The sequence below is a fragment of the Martes martes genome, assembly GCF_963455335.1.
Source record: "Martes martes genome assembly, chromosome: 2".
Taxonomy (NCBI): domain Eukaryota; kingdom Metazoa; phylum Chordata; class Mammalia; order Carnivora; family Mustelidae; genus Martes; species Martes martes.
Genome location: NC_137889.1, coordinates 142939787 through 142954030, shown reverse-complemented (window position 1 = coordinate 142954030; position 14244 = coordinate 142939787). Strand labels below are relative to the sequence as shown.

General features: G+C 45.9%; 1 protein-coding gene across 6 annotated transcripts in view; it reads left to right on the top strand.

The window, feature by feature from the left end:
• TBC1D14 (TBC1 domain family member 14) overlaps positions 1 to 14244 on the top strand; it is a 103676-nt gene that overhangs the window by 44893 nt on the left and 44539 nt on the right. For all 6 annotated transcript variants that reach the window (XM_080795653.1, XM_080795651.1, XM_080795650.1 and 3 more), the window contains exon 3: positions 2270 to 2390. In XM_080795653.1, the coding sequence (XP_080651779.1) occupies positions 2270 to 2390 (121 nt within the window). The remainder of the gene's footprint in view (positions 1 to 2269; positions 2391 to 14244) is intronic.

Genomic DNA, 14244 nt, shown 5'->3' with positions numbered 1-14244 from the left:
ACAAAGGTGTATAGAATTGCCTTGGCCTATGAAGTGGTTTCTATTATAACCACAATAGAAAAGCAAGGAAGAGTACGTGAAACCGTTTGTTTCCTTTTGGGAAGTTTTTATAACTTTATTTTGATTGATTTCGAATTTGTTGAAAAGTTGCAAGAAAAATAAGGAACTTCCAAGTATCCTTTACCCAGATTCACTATTTGTGTCTCACTTCGTGTGTTGTTTGTGTGTGTTGTTTTGTTTTGTTTTATTTTAAGATTTTATGTATTTATATGAGTGAGAGAGCAGGAACAGGGAGAGAGGGAGATGCAGGCTCCCCACTGAGCAGGGAGCCCAGCCAGGGGCTTGATCCCAGAACCTGGAGATCATGACCTGAGCCAAAGGCAGATGCTTAACTGGCAGAGCCACCCAGCTGCCCCTCACTTCATGTGTTTTATCTGGTCTGTGACTGTGGTATCTATGCCATATAAGCAAGTAAGTATTTCTTGGAAGCATTAGAAGAACCCGTGGGGAGTACGAGTACCTTCCCTAAGAGCAAGGGCACTGTCTTACATAAGTGCTGTGCGGTTACAAGATCAGCAAATTTAACATAAATCTTGCGCTCTTTCCTAGTCCACAGTGTGTATTCACTTCCCGTTAGTTGTTTCAGGAATCTTCTCCGATAGTCGGTCGGCCCGTCGCCATCATCTGCGTGGTGGGCTGTTGTTGGGGCCCTGGAGCAGGAGGCATGTGCCAGCTCCTCTGTGCTGGGAACGCAGGCTCTGAGCACCTGCCCAAGCAGGCTTGCCTTTGTACTGACAAGGAATTTGTGGGAGATGCTTTCAGAATCGGTGGAAACCATCATTGTCAGCTGTCAGCTGCCAGGCTGAGCGCCCACTGGTCCTTTCCCATGTCCACGCGCCCGCCTGTGCTTCTGAGGCTGCATCCCTCCTCCTCTGCTTCTTTGTGCTTGCTCAGATCCATGTGGGCTCTTGGATTCTTGTTTTATTCAGTGGATTATAATCCCTTGCCCTCATTATTTATTTCAACGGCTAGATTGTTCCCGATTTAGCCAGGGGGAGTCTGTGTTTCACATTGGCTTCTGTTTCCTTTAGATGCGTCCCCGTATTTCTCTGAGCACTTTCTTCCTTTCTGGCATAGGAGATGCTGCGGGGTCATTTTACACTTTCCAGTGAGCCCTGGAAACCGTTTGTTTTGAATGAATGCACCAGCATGTACATTCCAAAATGTAGTTTATTTTGTACTACCAGTGGGGGCTGATCTGTGGTCTTCGGGACTTTTGTTTACATGTTGTTGGGAGGCAAGACCTCATGACTGCTGGCTGAGTGGCTTTCTTTTCATGGCCGTGGAGACGATTTCTGAAGAGATAATGCAGATTTACCTTATAGATAACTTCAACTAAACTAGAGGTTAATTATTAAAGCAACTTCTATTTTTTTTAAGATTTTATTTCTTTATTTAGAGAGCACATGAGAGTGGGGGAGGGGGAGAGGGAGAGAATCTCAAGGACGCTTCACACTGAGCACAAAGCCTGACACGGGGCTCGATCTCTCGGCCCTGAGATGATAACCTGAGCCGAAACCAAGAGTCCTACGCTCAGCCCACTGAGCCCCCAGCGCCTAGCAGCTCTTATTTATTAAGCACTATGTACCTGTCATTTTTTTCCAACAAAGACCCTTGTTAAACATAAGGAAACTGAGGCTCAGAGAGATGAATATACTGGTCAAAGTCACACAGTAGTGAGTAATTGGGCCAGGGTTTCAATTCACTTCAGTCTGACTTTAAAACTCACTTTTTCTGGGGGCGCCTGGGTGGCTCAGTGGGTTGAGACTCAGCCTTTGGCTCGGGTCGTGATCTTAGGGTCCTGGGATCGAGCCCCGCATCGGGCTCTCTGCTTGGCGGGGAGCCTGCTTCCCCCACTCTCTGCCTACTTGTGATCTCTCTCTCTCAAATAAATTAAAAAAAAAAAAACAAACCCTCACTTTTTCTGAGATATTTTGTTGTGATACAAGGTATTTCCTTACTCCAAATTATAGAATTTGTACATGTCACAGTTGAGCAACAAAAAGCTTATTTGTGGTTATGGGACTTTTTCCCAGTTGCATAATCCTGTGTCTTCTCTGATGACAGGTCTGCAGAATTAAAACTTGTGGTTCCTCATGGTGTTCTCTCAAAGGAAGGTCTACTTGTTTTCATTAGAGAGTGACTTGGCGGTCTTGGTGTTTCTGTGAATACCCAGAAGTTCCCTAACCCTCTTATTTTCTTCCTATAGGAATTTGCTTGCTAGAAAACAGAATGCAAGACTTGACAAACAAAATGACTTGGGATGGAAGTTATTTGGAAAAGTACCACTTCGAGAGAATGCTCAGAAAGATTCAAAGAAAATACAAAAGGTATACGAGACCCAAAAACGCAGAAATATGCTGTGCAGCGCTATTTATGAACCTTGCGAAAATGACCTTTCTGGAGGCTTTGAAATTGGAAAACTTTGTGTTGATCTGCATGCCCACTTCCTAAAATCTGAGTCTGTCATCAGAAAGTTGATGCCTTTAACCTTTTCCATTCCTCGTCGCTTCCTGCATGAGCACAGGGGAGAGCTGGCTTCGCTCTGTGTAATGTCACTTGATTGGTTTTTCCAGTACTAGTTGCAGATGTGTTTATTGTCAAACTTTTATTAATTGTGTTCCTTATTAAAGCACTCTCCCCTCCGGTCCCATGGGTTTCTTGGAGTGTAATCCTTCCGTTGCTGATTTGGCCAGGAATGCAGGGGCCATCACTCATCCGCCTCATCCCCCCTGTAGGAGGACCCCTTCCCCTTGCTGGCTTGGGAACTGCTCCCTTTTCTGAGCAGGGGGAGGGAGTGGGGTACAAGGGCCGGGCCAGGCCTGTCGTATCTCATCACTGGGATGCCGACAGCTGGAGGCATGTGCTCATCTTTTCAAAGAAGGCTCGTGCACAGACTCTGCGAGGCCAGGGGTGTCTGTGGCTTGGACTTTGACTGTTACCGGCTGCGTCCTCCCCTGGACTCTGAGTTCCAGCCATCCTCACAGACTGCCATTTGCCCAATACCGTGACACTGCCCCCCAGCAGGCTGCCTCCTTCCACCTCAGTTTTGTATTCACTGACAGTTGTTCAGTGAATACTTTTGAGGACCTACTAAGTGCCTGGCCTCAGGTGTGGCGCTGGGCTGAGAGAAGTGACCGCAGCATTTGCTCTAGAGCGCCCCTCTGATAAGGAGAGGACTCCAGGGCAGGTAGGAGGAGGAGAACCGTAGGTGTGTGTGGGGGCGGCCCAGCAGGCCCAGGCCTCATACATGGTTGAGTTCAGAGGTGTGGCAGAGTTACTAAGACGGGGGAATCCTGAATTGAGTGCTTCCTCTGTGCCAGTTTCAGATGAGTCAGCACTTGGGTTTCTAGTTCATTTAAAGCTTGTAACTGCCTTCTGCAGAAGGTACCATTATTATCTTACCAAAGAAGCACTTAAGAGACGGGCTGAGTGACTTGGGCAGAGCTAGACCCTACCCTAGGGCTCTTGCTGCTCCTCTGAGTCTCTGCAAGGAAGGGGCGGGAGAAAGTGGGGGCGGCCTGTGCCAGGGCTGAGGGGCCGGGGCTGTGTGTGGCCTGCACCCGGGGAGCAGTGGGAGGGGCTGTCCCTGGGGCCTGTGTCATGTGCAGGGCCTGGAACCTGTCTCTGACCTGAAGGTTTGGGGGAGTCCCAGAGGATTTTACTTACCTAAGGTGTGAAAAGGCCTCCTGGCAAGAATGTGGCTCTTGGACTAGTCCAGAGGAGTAAAGTGGGGTCTGGCCCAGCACTGTGGTTCTTGTGGGTTGAGGGTACCAGATGTGCTGGGTAGAGGGGCATGGCATGTGTGGGAGGCAGTGAGGGCATGCCGGGGCTCTGGCTTGAACAGCATGGGGGATCTGCACGCATTTCATGTGTTTCTGCCTCAGCAAACTGAAGGTCTGAAGGTGTTCTGAAGGTTGTCTGACATTCCTTATCGCGATTGTCTGGGCCCAGGGAACTTACCAAATACACCGGTGTTGGAATTCGTTTTTATAGATTGTTATATTTTGAATTGGAATCAATTTTTGTGTAGGCTTAGTATAATAGCATACAATTAAAAGGTGAGGCATTTATATGCAAAGCTCAGGTATAAATTTCTTAGAAACTAAATAGCCAAGCTGAATTTTTAAAGAAATCCACACTTTGAAAAAAAGTAACCATTGTCCTTCTATAGATTTTCCCATGACTCTTAGTATCACTTGCATCATGTTTGAATTTCTTTGTTATCTTTGTTGAACCTTTTTTTTTTTTTAAGGTGAACATGGATTATGTTCTTGAACCTAAAGGATTTTTGTGAACTGAAATGTCTAGGTCTGCTAATCATGTGGTAACACAGTACTGCAGAGAAGAGGGCCAACTGGCTTCAAGCATCAATAATAAAGGATGTAATTGTACCTGCATGAGTCACACAATCTGGCCTGCCTCCTATTCGCTCCTGCTTTGTGTCTCTGGCCCTCGATCCCATGCCTCCCTCCTGGGGCTGGCAAGGCACGTGGGGGATCCCAGGCCGGGGACCTGGTGCGGTGGAGAGGCCCCCGGGCATCGGGCTGGAGCTGGCTGCCATCACAGGTGTCAGCTCCCACTCTCTAGAGAGCCTGGAGCGGGGGCTTAGTTTCGGGGCCTGTGAGCCCAAGCAGTGTCAACAACTCCCATTAGAGCCGGAGCAGCAAGAAGGGCTTAGGAGACTCGAGTTCCTTTTCCTGCTCTTTTTGGAATGTGTTTATCGCACAGTGATTTAAGAGCATGGACTTTGGAGTCAGAGTGCAGGAGTCGGTATCTCGGCTCTGCCACAGCCAGCTAGGTGGGCAACTCCCATAACCCTTTTGAGCCTCATTCCCTCCTCTCCAGAATCTGGAGAGCCATAGGATCAGCCTTGGAGGGGCAAGGATTCAGTGTGTGAGTGGACATCACATGCTCGGAACAGCGCAGAATGTCTTAAGTGCTGGCAGATGTTTGCTGTTATTATTGTCCCCTTCTTGTGACATGCAAGAAACAGAACACAGTGTGAGAGGATGAGCCTGACGCCTCCATGCATCCCTTCACTTACACGTTCAGGAAACACCGCCCTTTGCCGAGGCCAGGCCTGTGGCTGGGTCGGGACACCTCAAGGAGCCTGCGGTGCAGCCGAGGGGACAGGTGCGCACACCAGCCAAGGTCTTTGGACTTGCCGACCTGCGTGTGATTTCCAGCCTCACCTCCCCTTATCTGTATAACCTTGGGCCAGTTACTCCTGGGCAAGGGTATTCTGAGTCCTACTCACTAGATTGTTATAAGAGATCACATATGTGGAATATTTTTGTCCCATGTTTTCCACAGCCCATGGCCCAGAGTTAGTACTCAAGGAGGGGCGGTTGTGACTTTTCATTAATAGGTCCAGCAAGTGGCAGGTGCTACCTCTGATTTGCCCAGGGCGCCCTGGGACGCATTGGACTTCCTCGTAACTGGGCCAGAGTCTCTTAACATGAGACGTATGGGTACATGGCTGCCATTTTTAGGAAATGTTACTTTCAGATATCTTTTCAAATTTCATAAAGGTTTTGAAAAGTAATTTTCTCTCTGCTTACATTATTTCAGAGAGATTTTCTAAACAGGGGAAACAAAAATGACCAAGGATAGCTATAAGAATGACCCTAAAGCATGGTTCTCAAAGTATGGTCCGCAGACTAATATTGTCACCATCTGGGTGTTTGTTAGAAACCCACGTTCTCAGGCCTCATCTCAGACCCACTGAAAAAACTGTGGGGCTGGGGGCACCCCAAGTAGTGTTCTAGCAAATGTTCCAGGTAATGGTCACACGCACTCATATTGCAGAAACACTGCTGTTAGAGAAGGGGTTGTTGGGTATAGGAGGCAAATAGCCATCTTTGCCCACAGCAGGTTAAATAAGTGGTCCTGAATATACCAGATGCCCATCGTGGCAGCTGCTGGTGAACTGGAGAGGCCCCTGAGAATAAAGGTGTGGAGAATGCATTTGAACACAGCTGTCTTGGGGTCTCCTATCCTTGAGTTTGTACGGGGCAGGGCTCTGGCCACATTGGCCCCTCGGGGCGGCGCATCCTTTGCCTTGTGAAGAAAGAGAAACCTTGCTTCTTGGATTCAGTGGTCCTTTGCCCCGTAAAGTTGAGCCACCGTGGGGGTCCCTCCTGGGATTACAGTGAAGGGCAAGACTAACATGGCCCCTGTCTTCGTTGGACCTTACCGTAGATTGGGGACACACAGCTTGAAGCACAATAACTCTGCAGGTCATTGCAGCTGTGATAAGCCTGTGAAGAGAAGTGGCGTGCAGAAACGGTGTGATGGAAACCCATCCTAGGGTTTCCGCACCACTGGTTTTTCAAGTGACCCCCATTCCCAGGTCCAGGGGTCATTCCTCAGCCCACGTCTTATGAAACTCTCTTCTGCTCCTTGCGAGCCTTTTGACCTTGACTTCCGGGTCACTGCACTCTCCTCTGCGGGGTGCCCTTTGGATTTTAGAGGGACTCTCAGGTGCTTCTCTGTCTGTGGTCACCCCCTAGGGGACCTCAGTGGGACTCAAGGCTCCACCAGCGCCCCCACATTTGTTCCCAGCCAGGACCTCATCCTTGAACTGTAGACCTTGCCTGCGTGTTCCACTGGGTATCCACCAGCCACTTCCTGTCTGACTCTTACTTTGCTTTTTCTGTACCATGGGGCCTGTTCCCTTTGCATCTTTCCCCATTTTGGAAAGTGATAGCCTTCTTTTTCAGGCCTAAGACTTGAGAGTTGTTCTTGACTTCTCTCTTCCCATAGCCCCCTTCCAGCCTGACTGGTGTTTTGCTTTTGTTTGCGTTCTGCCCCTGACTCTGATGTGTAGCCGGGTTTGAGAAGCAGTGACTTGCTGGGGAATTTGGGTACTCTGGTGAAGTTGTGCAGATGAAATCTTATTAAAAGATCTCACTGCCATCGCCTGGCATGCCGGAGTTGTGGTTTACTGTCTCTCAGTTGCTCGAACTATCAGAAACGGGGGTTGGATTTATAAAGATAAATTAGCAATACTTACTATCCTGGTTCTGTTAATTGGTAGAAGATGTATAAGATGTTAACCTATTAAGGAAAAGAATACACCTGGGCATCTTATCGCCCCAAAATAACCACTGTTTGCATTTTGGTATTGTTCCTTTCAATAATTTCCTCATGCGCAGTCTTTTGATTTTTATTTATTTACTTATTTATTTTGAGGAAAAGACCACTTAAAAAGTCAAAGCGAGTCTCTGTAATCTGAGCTCAGGGCTGCCCACATTTAGAGAGATGCTTCCAAGCAGAGTTTGTAAATCCTTGAGACCTTACAGCAGGTACATAGACTCGGGGATTCAGACAGCGTCCTGTTTGAGCTCCAAGGCAGCTGCCGACGGGTAGGGACTGCCACGGGCAGTGTGGGCTTGTGGGCTCTCATGTCCTGGATAAGACATGTCATTTGAGCAGAGAAGCATACACGTGTTTGGGCATGTGTAACCTGGAACGACTTGGATGGCCTTCTGGAATTTCCAGTCAGCTCTTAGATGTGAAAGAGAGAATCCCAGAAGGTGGCAAATCCAGAACAGCTGAAAGCAATATTCATTCTCCTCACTTCTGGGTTCTGTGAAGTCTGGGTGGTCAGAAAAACATAAACCATCACAAACTGCAGAAAAGACAAAGCCTGGATGGTCAGTGCAGGGGGCTGGTGATGGGCCTGCAGGTAATTCTAAAACAACTTGAGAAAACTTCCTTTATCTTCAAAATAGGGTTGAACCCATTTACAAAAAAGAGCAGGTCCTAGTTGTGGGTAAGGAGTAAACACACTCTAACCTGTCTACTAATGAGCACAGCTGTAAAACTGGAACATAATATGTCATACGTAGAGTAGCTTTTCGAGCCTTCTGGAAAGTAAACGGTAGCAGGTGGACCGCGGGAAAAGACCACAGCTCAGAGTACTGCTGACTCCATTGACCCTACCATTTTTTTCTCCTCTGATATTCCACAGCTCAAACTCAAGGTATCCTAAGACCCAGAGATGGGTGTTAATAAGCACTAGGTATTAGAGACGGGTTAGATCAGAGTTAGCACTAGGAAAGCCTTTCTAGTTCTGGATGAGGAGTGGTACTCTCACACTCAGAATGCAGAAACCCTACTTTTCATTTTTTCCTTTTTTCTGTTTTCTCACACCCCGTGCAGTCTCCCGACAGTAGAAACGGGCCAGCAGGAGCCTGAAACTCTCAGGAAGAGGACCTGATAAGAGGAGGTTTATTCCCAAGATGGTGGGGGAGACCCCTGATGCCCTCTTTTCTCTCCTCCTACCACTTGGCCCAAGGTTGTGGGAGGTGCGTGTGTGGCTAGAGAACCAGAGAAGGGGTGACCCAGGGAATCTGTAAGTTCTGGAGACATTGTGGAGAGGAGGAGCTCAGGAAAGTGGCTTTGAAGGTTATTCTGAACTCCTGGGCTGACTCCCAAGTTGTGGATACATGGAAATGACCGTAACTAGCAACAGTAGACTTGAGAACTGGACTTCAGGAACAGACCGGCACCTGGGTCCCATGCTGGCCACTGGGCGATGCACATGGTGGGGATTGTAGCCAACAGGCGCCGTAAAGGCTTTGAAAAGTCAGCTGACTTTGGAGCCACAACCCAGGAGCCCCTACACAGAACTTTTAAATGAAAAATAACAATAACATGTTATTTTTTATTTATTATATTGCCTAGGTGGCTCAGTAGGTTAAGTGTCTGCCTTCAGCTCGGGTCATGATCTCAGGGTGCTGGGATGGAGACCCGCATCAGGCTTCCTGCTTAGCGGGAAGCCTGCTTCTCTCTCTGTCTCTGCCTATGCTCTCTCTCTGACAGATGGATGAGTAATATCTTTAAAAAGAAAAAAAAATAACCGTAACAATAAAAAGCTAATAAACAACAAAAAGCTAACTGGATAGTCTTAGTAGCAGAGCAAAGATGATAGCAGAAAGAGTGCGTAAACTTTGAGATCGGTCCATAGAAACCATTCCATCTGAACAATACAGAGAAAAAAGATTGGAGAAAGTGACTAAGCTTTAGGGACATGTAGGACAGTACTGACAGGCTGAACAGTGGTGCTTTTGGGGTTTTGGAAAGAGAGGAGAAAGACGGGGTGCAGAAAACATATTGGACTAGATAGTGTCTGAATATGGCTTAAATCCGACAAAAGGTCTAAGCTTATAGACTTGGGGAGGGGGGCTCGGTGAACTCCGGACAGGAGGAAGCCACAGAGGACCATGCTGAGACAAATCATAATCGAACTGCTGAAAATAAAGACAAAAACTATCTTACAAGCAGCCGGAGAAAATGGATTATTTACTGGGGAATGACAATTTGAATGACTTTGATTGTTCACATCAGAAACCAGGTTTTTAAAAAGTACTGGAGGAAAAGAGCCATCAGTTCCAAATTCTGTGTCGGGCACAAAACCCTGCAGGATTGCAGGTGAAACACGGGTCGCAGATGAAGGAAGCATGGGAGAATTTGTTGCCAGCAGATCTGAGTTGCTGAAGGACGTTTTTCAGATGGAAGGGTCATTATACCTGAAGGAGACTTGGAACATTCGGAAGGAAGAGGAGGGGAAGAGTGAGGCTCTAGGTAGGTACAACAGACCCCTGTTCTCTTCATGAGCTCTTTCTAACGTGTTCCATTGAAGCAAAGACTAGAACATCATCGGGGTTCTCAGTGTCTGTAGATGTCACATAAAGGGATATGGTGGCAAGAGGCTAAAACAATTAAATGTGCATTATAATCCCTAGGTCAACTGCCAAATTATAACAAAGAGAGAGTGAAAAACACAAGACATTAAAATGAAATTCTAAGAAGTTAAAAAAATGAAACCAAGGCAGGAAGGAGGAAATAGAGGAAGGAAAAACAAAACAGACAAGATAATAAACTGAAACATATCAGTTATTATATTAATATAAATGGTCTGAACACACCAGTTGTGTGTCTGAGGGCCTAATCCTGACAGATTGTCAGAATGGGTGAGAAAATTAAAAAGACTCAAAGAAACTAAAAGAAACTCACTTCACATGTAAAATACGTAGGTTAAAATGAAAGGATGGGAAAAGATATACCAGGAAAGCACTAATTGGAATGAAGATGGAGTAGATAGAGTAGCATAAGAAAAATTAGATTTCAGAGGATGGGAAGTTCCCAGGGACGAGGCAGAATGTCACCTGATGAAGACAGAATGACTCTGAATGTGTGTGTACCCACGAGAGCTGTGGAATGCATGAAGCAGAGACGGGCAGAGCTGGAACACGTGTACAAGTCCACAGTTATTACTGGGTTGTCGACTCTAAACGGTGACCCATAGACCACTGACAGAATCAGCCAGGACTCTGAAGGACTGACTATGGGCCGGCTGGACTGATGGGTGTTTGGAGAACGCTCCGGCCTCCCGCAGGAGCACAGCACACATTCTTGACAAGCACGCATACAGCGTGCACCAGGATAGACTATAACCTGTGTTATAAAAGCAACCATAAAGCTGATTAAAATGACACAAAATAGGTTCTCTAACCACAATGGAATTAGATCACAAAGCCGTGACACAAAGATAGCAAGAACCCACCCCGAAACTTGGAAATTAAATAAGTAACACACTCCTAGATAAATCATGGGACAATGAGGAGGTCACAAAGAAAGTTAGAGAATATTTTGGACTGAATGAAAATAGAACATACCAAAATTTGTGGGATATAATGCTTAGAAGGAAATGTAAAGTGTTAAAAGGCTCATGTTAGAAAAGAACAAAGTTCTCTGATTAGTAATCTGATTTTCTACACTAAGAACCATAAAAGAAGCAAATAAACCCAGAGCAAGCCAAGGGGAGGGGAATAATAAACATAAGAGCAGAAATCAGTGAAACTGAAAATGAAAAATAACAGTGAAACCAAAAGCTGATTCTTTGAAATGATGAAGAACATTGATCAAACGCTAGCAAAATTGACAAAAGAAGAGGTAATCAATAAGAGTGAGAGAGGGGATACCACAGAAATTAAAACAACAATGAGAATGTCACGGATAACTCCACATTCATAAGTTTGAGAATTTAGATGAAATGGTCCATTTCTTCGAAAATCACAAGTCACCAAATCTCATCCAAGATGACTAGATGACCTGAATCACCCTCTAATTATTAAAGAAATGGAAATCTGCAAGCCCAGGGAGTGTCCTTCGTGAGTTCTGCCAGTATTTAAAGAAAAATAACACCAGTTTTAGAAGCGAGCCCAGCTCCTGACACATTTTACGAGGCCTCTATTACCCTGATAAGGAGACAAGTGCAGTACAGAAAAATCTGGTTGCAGACCTGTCTCTCTTATGAAGAAGCATGTAATCCCCAATAGAATACTGGCAAGTTGAATCCATTAATACTTTAAAAAAAAAAAAGAAAGGTCATACCCCACAACTAAGTGGCGTTTTTGCCAGGAATGCAAGGCTGGTTTAGCATTTGAAGATCGGTCGGTGTAATCCACCATACTAACAATCTTGGGTGAGCCTCGGGGGTTTTATCTGAGTGTAGGAACCTAGTTTCAAAAGTTGACAGGCTATACGATTCCGTACATGTGACATATTGGAAATGACAGCCATAGTTCCAGGGATGGCGTGGGGTGTGAGGAGCAGGGAGGAGGTCTTGGGGCTGGTAGAATTTCTCCGCATCTTGGTTGTGATGGTGATGGCTGGAAGAAAGATGTAGAACTTTCTGTTCTGTGGTGGCGGTGGCTGTTAGAAGTCATAGAACTATGTATATCAAAAATATTTTAATTTAAAAAAATAACAAACAATGAATGAATCCATCAGGGCACCTTTGACCCACGTTTCCATTTCTAGGGATTCATCCTAGAGATGAATCAGTATATAAGTAATCAGTATGTAAGTAAAATGATGGTTGCTAAGGGTATCGATTCCAGCGCCAAAGGTTGGAAGCAAGCTCAATGCCTGGCAGTAGGGAATTGGTTAAATCCCTAAGTGGAATAAAGTGCAGATCCTAAAAAGCAAAATGAATAACCATTCTCTGAGTGTGCTCTGTACATGTAAAGATACGTGCATATCTTTGTAGATGCAGTGACTCTGCTGGAAGGACAGTTACACAGCTGATCATGATCGAATTGCTTTGGAGAGGGGAATGCACTGGATATGTGGGAGATAGGGAGGAGGGTGACCTGCTTTCTCTGTATATCCTTTTGTATCTTTTGAATTTTGTTCTGTGTGCATGTCTACTCTAAAAAATATATTTTTAAAGATTTTATTTATTGGGGTGCCTGGGTGGCTCAGTGGGTTAAAGCCTCTGCCTTCAGCTCAGATCATGGTCCCAGGGTCCTGGGATCGAGCCCCGCATCAGGCTCTCTGCTTGGCAGGGAGCCTGCTTCCTCTTCTCTCCCTGCCTGCCTCTCTGCCTACTTGTGATCTTTGTCTGTCAAATAAATAAATAAAATCTTTTTAAAAAAAGAAAAAGATTTTATTTATTTATTTAAGAGAGAGAGAACAAGAGAGATAGAGGGTGAGCTCAGGCAGGGAACGGGGCAGAAGCAGAGGGAGAAGCAGGCTCCTCCCTGAGCAGGGAGCCTGATGCAGGACTTGATCCCAGGACCCCAGGGATCATGACCCGAGCTGAAGGCAGATGCTTAATAGACTGAGCCCCCCAGCCATCCCAGTCTAAGAAATAATTTTTTTTAAAGAAGTCTTTTTTTTTAAGATTTTTTTTAGTTATTTATTTGACAGAGATCACAAGTAGGCAAAGAGGCAGGCACAGAGCCAGAGGGGGAAGCAGGCTCCCCGCTGAGCAGAGAGCCCGATGCAGCCTCGATCCCAGGACCCTGGGGTCATGACCTGAGCCGAAGTTAGAGGCTTTAACTCACTGAGCCACCCAGGTGCCCCTAAGAAATATTTTTTTAAAAAAAGATTTTATTTATTTATTTGACAGACAGAGATCACAAGTAGGCAGAGAGGCAGGCAGAGAGAGAGGAGAGAGGAGGAAGCAGGCTCCCTGCTGAGAAGAGAGCCCAAGGCGGGGCTCGATCCCAGGACATGACCTGAGCTGAAGGCAGAGGCCTCAACCCACTGAGCCACCCAGGTGTCCCCCTAAGAAATATTTTTTAAAAAATCTGTGTAGGGGGCATCTGGCTGGCTCCTTTGGTAGAACATACAACTCTTGATCTTGAGGTTGTCTGTTCGAGCCCTACATTGGTGGAGAGATTACTTAAGAATTTAAAAAAATTTAAAAAAAAAGAATTAAAAAAATCTTTTTTTAAAAAAGAAACAGTTAAAACAATATAAAAAGGGGCACCTGGGGGGCTCAGTTGGTTAGGCAACTGCATTAGGCTTGGGTCACGATCCCGGGGTCCTGGGATCAATCCCCTTATCGGGCTCCCTGCTCAGTGGGGAGCCTGTTTATTCCTCTCCCTCTGCTGCTCTGCCTGCTTGTGCTTTTTCGCTCTCTCTGTCAAATAAATAAATAAAATCTTTAAAAAAACAAAAAACAAAACAAAACAAAAAATGCGTGCAGAATGAGAGAGGAAAAATTTGAGGAGTTTTGGGTCCAGGATAGCAAGATGAAGCCAGAGGTGGATGGGTGTCCCCAAACACAACCCATGTCCCTCCAGAGGGATGCTGCAGATTGGACACTGAGCTGCCCAGTGGCCAGAGCAAAGAGGGCTACGTTCAACAGCTGTGGCGGTACCTTATCGGAAGCTGAACTTGTTCTGGAAGTTCGGGCTTGTCAAGGTGCTAGGCAGCGTGTGTTTGTGTGCAATAGGGACCTTTCGGTAGAGTCTCAGGAGGCGATCGCACAAAATTTCCAGTCCCACTTAATTTGGGTTTTTGGAGAAGGAGCAGGTTAATTATTTATCAGACTTGTACATGAGGCCTTTCTGGAGGAGAAGGGAGAGCAGTGATGGGAAGTTTCTGTAGGGAAAATGACAAGGTTATTGAATTTGACCTCTGTGTTTATTCTTTGGATAGATTGTCTCCCACTGTTGTGGTAATGGTTAATTTATTCTGAGAAGTATAGCTCTTGTACTTCAAGTGCCTTTCAGGGATATAAACTGAAATTCCAGTACATAGTACCTCTTATGGTTTGCTTATTTTTCCTGATGTGGAAGTGATAAATTCCCCATCTGTCTGCCCATGTGGCTCCCAGGAAGAGAGAGGGATTTGGGAACAGAAGCTCACATATTAGTT